Source organism: Eurypyga helias, unplaced genomic scaffold (genome assembly GCF_000690775.1).
Source record: "Eurypyga helias isolate BGI_N326 unplaced genomic scaffold, ASM69077v1 scaffold7125, whole genome shotgun sequence".
NCBI classification, from domain to species: Eukaryota; Metazoa; Chordata; class Aves; order Eurypygiformes; family Eurypygidae; genus Eurypyga; species Eurypyga helias.
Window position 1 is genome coordinate 96,355 of NW_010252102.1, and position 9,965 is coordinate 106,319.

A 9,965-nucleotide genomic window follows, 5' to 3' on the forward strand; every position below is an offset into this window, starting at 1 on the left:
TAGGCAGAAGTCAGAGCAACCAGCCTGAACAAGCAGTCACACAAAGCTAGGAAGCACTAGAAATAAAGGTTTGCCAGCCAAGCTTCATCAGCCCTTGTGTGCTTCTTATGCAAAAACTGGAGGAGAAGTAGCAAGAAACTCCAAACCAAACACATTTCAAGCGTTGGCAACTATCTCCCTGGGAATCTTTCTCCTAGTTTCGGCACTTCTTATTTCTATTCTCATCCCACCCTTTTTTGCTAGTGCTTGCTCCCTTTCCGTATGCTTCTACTCTTACTCAGTCTATTTTTCTTGCTTTTCTGCCTCAATAGCCCCTCAGAAGTTTCCTGAGATTTAGACTACCATGCTCTAAATAATTGATGGTTTTCTTAAAGCTCCAGCTGCTGGGTTAGGTACCTGCTTGACAAGTTTCTGCTTTTTCCCATTTTCAGGATCTTTAGGAAAAAGGTATTTTGGATCCTTAATAGTTGCACATAGAAAGGCTGAAATTTACACAAGAGTCTTAAAAATAAGAATCTTAGGGATATCTGAGCTAAGTTATAATTTTTAAACCAACATCAGGACTTCATTCAGACCCGATTTAGGATTCTTCAGTGATTAGGCTTGGCAACACTATTCACCTCCCTGGCAGTTTTACCAGACCCATTCTATCTCCTCCTTCCTATTGAGGTGCCTGAGGGAAAGGGTACTTAAACAGAGGCAGTTTTCTTATATTAAATTGAAAGTGGGGAGGTTTAGATTAAATATCAGGAAGAAGCTCTTCCCGGAGAGGGTGGTGAGGCACTGGAACAGGTTGCCCAGAGAAGCTGTGGATGCCCCATCGCTGGAAGTGTTCAAGGCCAGGCTGGATGAGGTTTTGAGCAACCTGGTCTAGTGGAAGGTGTCCCTGCCCATGGCAGGGGGGTTGGAACTGGATGATCATGAAGGTCGCTTCCAACCCAAACCATTCTGTGATTCTATATGAAGCTTTTCAGGACTGCCTCATGGTAGTCCTGACCTGCACTATGGGACAATTTCAGTTTCCTACATTTCTAGCCTGCTCAGAGAACACATAGTCTTTAGGGAATATTGCTAGCAAACACTACCAATCCTCTACAAACAGGCACAGTGAGACTCATGGAGTTGTCTCTTCTTGCATGGTTACAGTAGAGCTCCTCTTCAAGACTATTCTACAGTTTGGTATCAACAGAGTCCAAACTACTTGTCTGTCCTTAGAAATGACAACATCATGGTTTTGCTGAGCTTTTTTTTGTACCTTCCCTCCCACACAAATTCTGCTTTTTTCAGGTCTCTGCATCAGACCTAGTAGACTCAGAAAAGCTTTAAATTTCAGAAAATTTTAAATATTGGACAACTTAAGGGAAGGAATGCCCACTATGACTGCAATTATATTATGTAACTACTTGGAAAGTTTAAGTAATTTATTTAATATAAATATTTTATAGGAAAAAATATTTTAAAAAGCAAACTGGCATGAAAGCAAACCTCCATTTTTTCACACAGAGACTAAAATGCTTCTGTAATTAAATTCTATTCAGGGATTCCATTGGTTTAACACCAATCTACATTTTAACTGCATTTTCTTACAGCTCAATACAGCTAAATTTGCAGAACATCACTATTTATAAAATTGTATTGAAATCACAAACTAAGTCTGTACAAAGAAATGAAAACTTTGCAAATTCTTTTAGATACTCGACTAAAGAATATTTCTGCAAACAAAGATAGGCATAGCTGGATAATAAATTTATCAAGCCTTCTGCAAGCTGCAAATGCTGATACACTTGTCGACAGCTAAAGGCTTCCTTAATCAATTAACAGAACGTCTTGATAAAAGGTTAGTCTCAGGAAAACATTATAGTAAATTGCAAATCATATATGGAGAAGTAAAACCATGCTTAATATAAAAAAATAAGCTCAATTTAAGAAGCAGCAGTGGAATTATTTGATTTTATTTTCCACGTTCAGTGCATGTAGCCAGTCCTTCCATTTCTAACACAAATACTTCACTGTAACTCACATTACTGGTACCTCAGATATACTCACTGCTACCTGATGTTTTCAGAAAGATATATTCTATATATCAAGCTTAACATCTTAAAATAAAGAATGATACGTTTTTTAATAAACCTGAGGAATCTAATCACCAGGCAAATCATTTTTATAGCTTCTTCAAACAGCTATCTAATTTCTTAAATTCTATCAAGGTAAAATGCAAGGGAACATCTATTTTTTACATAAAAAAGCATACAAAGTGTGGGAGAGCAGAAGCATCTCACATGCCTCAAGAATACAGGTAAGCATCACATCATTCTACCCAGAAGAGCATGCCAACCTATCTTAAATATAACCAGGGACACACTGTTAGTCTCAGTTCTCCCATACTGTACCAGATTATACAGAGAGGTTATTTTAGGATATCAAGATGATGCTTTGCATTAACCATAAGGGATCTAAACTGCAGCACCACGTGGGTTCATTCAATCTGGGTTTTTGAAACAATATCGCCCTTTCCTGAAGGTGTTTCATGGTCTTTCCTTTCTGCCCCAGATCTCTCCCCCCATTCTTGACAAGCAGCTGTCCCTCCACAGTAGTTTCCTCAGCAATGGTCTCACCCTCTTTCTCAGTTATCACCTTCTCCTCAGGGTAAATTTGGGAATGGGGAAGCAGGCATTCAACTGTTCATGCAGCAGTTGTTCAGACAATTGGATTAATCTCTTCCAAGCAAAAGGTGGAGGCTAGGTAGAAACTATAGCCTGTCAGGTGGACTGCATTGGGTAAGACTCCTGCTGCCACTTCTGGGAACTGGTGCCGATATACTAACCAGCAATTTAATCCTGGCCCTGAAAAGTCGATGTAAACTAAGTCACCAGCTATAAGTTTAAAATAGCTGTGACTTTTTCAAAGCGAGTGGATTGTGTCTTTTGACCCTCTTATGTGGTCAGTCTCTCCAACAGGCCATGGTTCAAACAGTGGGTTAGTATCAGAGCTGCCTGCAGCCACTCTAAAATGTCACTCCTCCGGCCAAGACAGGCGAAGGTGGGAAGTGCAAAGCAAATGGCTATAGCTAACATACAAATTCTTTAACAACCAGGTCTTCAATCTTCAGAACAAACACCACTTTGTATGATTTGCTTTACTTGCGCAGGCATTATTTCTTTGAACTAACCACTAACAGAGCAGCTCCACCTTTTCTATGTGCAGCTAAAAATGGCCTCCCCTTCAGTACTACATGGAAAGGTATGCTATAAGAGCCACACACACAAAAAAACCCCACAACTAAATTATTCTTTCCTAAATTATACTTTCCTATAGTATCCCTGACATTCACAGCGACTCCAATATTCACAGAGTTACTGTGGATTTACACATCTGTAACTGAGGGCAACGTTTATCTCCCCCGTGGCTCCAATGCAATGTCTTCACAGTATGTGGCTGAGCTCAATATTCAGATTTGAAACTCGCCCATTGAACGATGTACTACTGGGATAATAGTGCTCAACAGACCACAGGGGTTGCCACTTCCCAATAGCTGAAGATATATTGAAACGGTTATTGATAGTGTTATTAAGCCATACTGAGATCACATTACAGAAGGTATGGCCCATGAAGCGATGGGAAACTTTTTTGCCAACCCCTCTGGTCATAGTTCTAGTGCTTAATATTTTTATAGGATAACATATGCTTAAAAGTACTTCAGACTTCAGCTAATCTCCAATATCACCCTGTGAGACAGGTGGAAAACATTATCTTCCTTCATTTAGAGCTAAAGAAACTAAGATGAGGAAAGGCCTACGGCTACAGAGGAATATAACAGGAGAAAGAGGATTAAAATTGGAGACCTACTGGCGCCAACTGCCTAGCTTCTCCTCCCAGACTGCATCACCATTTCGGGTCATGCTATTATTCTAAACCTTATGCACAAACCTGTATTGAAGAACCTCCCCACAAGTAGAAGTTGGAAATATCAGAGAATGAGCAATAAAATAACCGGTTATCACACCACAATATTATTTACAATAACCTGTTTTTCATAAACGTCAGTATGTGGTCACCAGAGGATAACAAAGACACATGAAATTAAATTAATTATACTTTCAAATAAAAACAACATTTATAGATTTCATTAGTTTTCTACACGGAAAGCCTACAGAAATGCTAAATAATATACGTTTTCTGATAGCAACATTTTGAAGCTTATTTTAGCAAAGCTTATTTAACATTTCCCGATGCCATGAAAGTTAATTTATGCAGAAAAAAACCCCAGCAGTTAGAGACTTGGTTATTCCATTTTCCATTGCAGTGAAGATTTGAATCTTACTTTTTCTGAAAGCATCTTTAAAGAATTTTTCAAGCTGTCTGGAGAATGCTGGCTTGCAGAATTAAGCAGCAGGTCTGCATGGCTTGATATGAGAGGTTGTAGATGATTGATGTTGCTGAGAACTTCTTTTGCCTTGGCTGTGTTTTCAGGTGAATAGTAAATACATTGGTATCCAGTACTGTAGAAACAGAGAAAAAGCACAATAAGTCAAAATAATTTCTTCCATTAATAGCAAAGTTTAATGTGCTAAAAATCTTACCACCAGGTTTTGCCAAAAAATGACAGACACCTGAACTTCACTGACACCACTGAAATGCTCCTTCCTTTAAGGGTAAAAACAAATCCTTGCTTGAACAGGAGAGGACAACAGACTGCCCACCACCAAATGCTCCAAGTAGTACTGTTCAACTTAATCATCCCTTTAAGTGATTCAACTTAACATAAGAAAAAGATTTTTTTTTTTTTTAATGTAATTCAGGAGAAGCAAAAGGTTTGACCAAGTCAGTTAATAATCACAAAGAGCATAAGGCTCCTTATTTTTCCAACTGAACTCCCCATCACATTATTAACTACCTCACCAAGTCTTTCAAAATGAGCCATTAACATACAATTGACCAGTGGCCCACACTATGTTTCCATTAGCATCAATGATGTCCAGGAAGTGGTGAGAACCAGTTATCTCCAATAAAAGCTATGTGTCTGATTTGCAAGAAAAGACACAGAAATGGGGTGTGGAGTTAATTACCACAAAACCATACTGCATGTTGCAGATGCATACTGCATCTTCCTACTTCCCTTTTAACTGTTCACAAACTACTGCAATTCTTTTGCATGACTTCTTTTCCTATCCCTCGGGGTTTTTTTCCCCCAACACTTACTAATTATGCAATATCCTCTCATACCATTACTCCAAAATACTATTCCAGACAACAAGCACACACCTACTGGTTCTTCGCTGCAGGATACATCTCCCCACCTGAAACTCCTGTGCATAATCCTTCTCTTTACAAAGCCCTGCTTCAGTCTTTCAGAGAAACTAACCTAAATCTTTTTTGGTTCCAGATTAACCTACAACGTTAACACAGGGAAAAAAGGTAACCAAGCAACACCTGGAACATTACCAATACCAGAGCAATGTACATACTACTCCCCAGTTGGTTCTGTATATATCTCCCTTCTTTCCATCACACATCCTTCAGTCTCTTCCACCCTTTCCCCACTGACTTGATTTTTCTTAATTTCACATATCAAGACCTGAATTGTGACACTCGTGCAATCCTTTGAACTTCAGGCATTGCTTTTCATTTCAGTCTTTTTCCAGATCTCTTCACTCCCCCATTTCCCCTTTGTATCTTCTAGTGTCCCTTCCAGTTTCTCCTCATTAGTTTTCTACAAATTAGAAATTAAATTTAATTCAATAAAGGACATATGCAAGGCACATTTAGAAGTTCAAATGATGTGACTTCCATAAAACTTAAAAGGTTTAAGTCTTTTGGCAAACAAGGATAGATTCAAGCAGTCGTCAAATTAAGCCTCCTGCTTAGATACCTTGCTGAGTTACAGTTCTGTATTCCACAATACCTCATACTCTTTTTCTGCCTTTCACCAATGCCTCAATTTTTAGACACAATTCTTTGTAGAGGCAGTCAGGATGAATGGTATCTGAGTCAGCAGAGCTTTGCCATGATCAGTCACGCTACCAGCCACTCCAAAATTACTATGTGTGTCTAGTTCACAGTCCATTACGTGAGTTGCTAGACTGCTGAGTGCAGAGGTCAGAATTCTGAATAGTTCAACAAAATGAATCATATAGACAGTCTTTTCTAATGAGCTGTGGGGAAAAAAAAAAATCCTTGCCCCTCTGAGAAATAAGGAAATGGCCACAGCTCTGCTTTCAAGGTGGCAACACTGTTAGTGAAATGAAATTCCAAAGTTAGATATATGTCTACATTCACTACAACTCTCAAGCTGTCAGACTCAGTAGACAGAGCTGGGACAAAAAGTAATAGTCTATGTTAATTGTAGTGAAGACACAGTCTTAAAAGTCTTGATACTTCACAGCACTGAATGATGTTCTCCAATTCCCCTTCAGACTTCTCCCTCCCTTTATCCAACAGCCGTTTTGCAGGCTAAATCTGACTAAAACCGTTATCACGCTCACCATGCACACACTCCTTCCTGGGATTCCCTTCAGCCTTTAATTCCCAGATCATTTTCACTGATCTCCCACAGCTCTAAGCTTCAGTGAATATTGCTGCAGAGAAGCTAGAGACAACGCTGTAAGAAAAGAATGAGGGAAGAGAGATACTAAACCTGTGGGTAGTTCTCATTCTAAAGTCAATCACAGCTTTTAAATAAAGGAAAAAGAGAGAATGACTCTTTCTTCAGAAGGAAGTGTTTGATCAGGCTACATTATTTGGCTAATCTTAACATTTTCTGACACCCAGAAAGCATGAGATGACTCCAAATATTCAGTTTCTTTCAGAATTTGAGGGCAAATTCCCTTCTCCCTTCAAGAAAGTAACTATTTTCCAGAAAGAACATGTTTGCGAGTGTCTGAAATTTCTAATTGTCATGTCTCAACACTGTCGCATCTAAGTTTAGCCTGAGATTTGCTACAGCTTTACCATTCATGAAACACATGACTATTTCCAATTAAATTAAATTAGTTTCCTTACAACTATTTTTAGAGCTTGCTGCCGCATATAGCTACGGTATATAAGTAGTATTACAAGAAGCAGCTGCCGATAGAACATACAGAGAAACTTTTTACAGGTGTCCTAATGCAGAAACTAGATGGAGTTATAAATATGAAGTAACTTTACCATTAGGGCAAAGGCCACATGGGTAGGTCCAGTCCAGGAAGTCAGTGGCACTTTGAAAATCTACCTCTGATATGTAAAATATATTATTAGTCAGGTACCTTTTGAAAAATATAATAATGTCTTCTGGGTTAAGTCTCAAAGCTTTTACTAAGCACATAAAATCACACTTAATCACTTCCATACATTGGCACTACCATTAACTATGTACACATACCTGCCAGTGGTCATTTCAGTTTCAAAATGCTTTAATTACATTTTCATGTAATTTGAATAAAGATTACATTGACTACATCTGCAATTTTAACTCTAAATTAACAAAGTTTTTGCCTGAGAATAAATAGTGCAATATGCTAAATGTCTAATTTTTAATGACGCTCCAAGAAACTCCACTCCTGCTGTTAACTGAGTAATTCGTGTGACTGAGTTAAATTGTCACCATCTGGGGCTGGGTTAAATTCTTTCAGCAATGAACATTTGACCTCACATTTTTCACAGTCAAAACTGCAGACGTTAACATCAAGAATACACTTAAAGCATACACAGCAAGAACGTCTATCCCCAGATAACCTTGACTTATGTAGATTACTCAGTGGCTTGCTTATGCATCACATGTTCTCTCTAAAGTGGGAAGTTATGATAAAAAATAAATTGATTACATGAAAAAAAAAAAACCAAACCACAAAGCAAAACAAAACCAGGACATTTTACTGCCTCAGGAAATAAAACTAAACCATATTATCAGTGCTGAGGTTCTGAAAACAAGCCTGAGAGAGTTCAGAAGTTCAAATTTTTTGTTTTGTTTTCTTAAGATTCCCTTGCAAACTTCAAAATTCTAACTGAATAGTGAAGAAACTGAAATTATGAGTTCTCTCTAATCTATCTTTACTCATGAAATCCAAATCTCCACAAATCCTTATTTTGCAGCAAGCTTCTCTTGCTGCTCTTATACTTCGTCTTCATTTCTAACTGACCCTTGGAATAAATCTACACCAATGCCTTCAAATGGTAATGGGACACGAGTGTCAGTGAAAAGAAAGGTCAAAATGCCCTTCACCAGCCCTTTAGGAGACCTAAGTAGGACAGACGCAGAGTTGCATACATGAATATCATAGTGAATCTTCCTAGGAAGACTCACTCCAGGATGGTTGAATGCCCAGGGAGCCTTCCACAGTTCTTCAAATTCATTTCAGAGTTTCATTACACTGGTGGAAAGATGCAAGCAGCCTTTAACATAGGGGAGAATCTTATGCAGGGCAACTGAGCGCGGTTTTTATCAAAAGGGAGATTATTGCGCCTCAGTACGTGCCTGAGGCTAAATCACGTCTTTCAGTAGAGCTTATTCCTGGCAGCCTGCTGAAGTGCATGTTGCAAGAAAAAGATGGCAAACTCATAGATCCACTCCTCTCCAGCCACTCCTAGAGTCCATGTACATGGAACAATCCCTTGATCTCCAAAATATATGGTCTTTTCTAACCTTTGTATGCAAAGCTGCCACAACTCCTTCTTCCCTTCATTTTCCAGCTCGTCTCCTTTCTTTCCTGCCTACTTAAGGAAATGCTTCAGACAATTCTGTCCAGAGAGCCCAGTGGCTGAGAAATACTGTGATGAGACTTTTTTATCATGATGAACAGCAAACTTCGGCAGTTTCTCACCAAAACTTCCAGTTACCTTAATATATTGATTTTATGGTCAGTGAAAAAAATGTTAATTCCCACGAAATCTAATATCTCTCTCTCACACACACAGATACTCACACAAGCACGCACAAAAAAGGGGAAAGTGAGAAAAGAATAATGTCTCTGTGAAAACTGCTATACATGACAGGCTGTGGTTTCCCTTTGAGAATAAAGGCTACAATTAGATCAAACACAAATCATTATTATTTCAGCAACTCTGGGATTTTCTGTGAAATTGCAGCACTTCATCTGAGAATGAAAATGAGTTGATAGTTATGAAACTCAGGTAATAGGAACCCTGATGATCTCAGCGTTAATAACATCTCTGGTAATGAGTGTGATAGTGAAGGAGCACACCTCCCACCTTGACCAAAAACCTAGGCTTCAACAAACATAAAGAGTCCTTTTAGACAGTTCAAACCCAAATTAAATTATTATGGCTGTAGAAAAAACAATCAACAGAAAATTCTTTTCAGCAATACTCCAGCCTTAAGCTTGTGCTAATTTAAAGCACGATCATTTCTAAAGAACCTGCTTGAAACGGTGTACAAAGCCATGGTGAATCACAGCACCTAATGCAGCTTGTGGGGGTCTGCTGCTTTTCTTGATAGTACTGGGGCATTAAAAATCTTGTTGGCATAAGTCTATGTGTTTTGGCTAAAAGCACAGATCATCAAATTAGATTTTAAATAATTTAAAAAAAAGTCCTTGGTGTACCTTGAAAGTGATTTATGAACATTTCGAGCAGTGAGGCATCTACATGGGAATAACCTATGGAATGTCTGCCTTAAATGTTCCTGCACAACTGAGCTCTAAAAATAATTTTTCCACATACTGTTTGACAAACTTTCATGAAACATACATTTCACTCTTGTTTTGGTATGGCAATTGTAAATGAAATTACGCTCTTGCAAAGTGGGGTATAACCTGCTTTCCAGTTAACAGATCCTCTTGACTGTTAATTCCACAAGTACAGATTTTAACAAGGAATATTTTGGGATTCGCTGACACTGTGGAATATTTCAATAAACTCTTCTAATAATCAGCCTGAAGGTGAAAAGCATGCAAGGTTTTCTGTCATGTGCACTAACAACGTCTTGAAAGCTACCGGAATTGGCTTGAGAAATAATCTCTTCCCACATC

At 38.5% G+C, this 9,965-nt stretch overlaps 1 protein-coding gene across 1 annotated transcript in view; it reads right to left on the bottom strand.

Annotated features, from left to right (window-relative positions):
- The window catches only part of INPP4B (inositol polyphosphate-4-phosphatase, type II, 105kDa), a gene marked incomplete at its 5' end in the record, with an annotated part of 108,844 nt that overhangs the window by 64,188 nt on the left and 34,691 nt on the right, over positions 1–9,965 (bottom strand). The window contains one exon of the mRNA XM_010152234.1: positions 4,322–4,499. Coding sequence (XP_010150536.1) covers positions 4,322–4,499 — 178 coding nt within the window. The remainder of the gene's footprint in view (positions 1–4,321; positions 4,500–9,965) is intronic.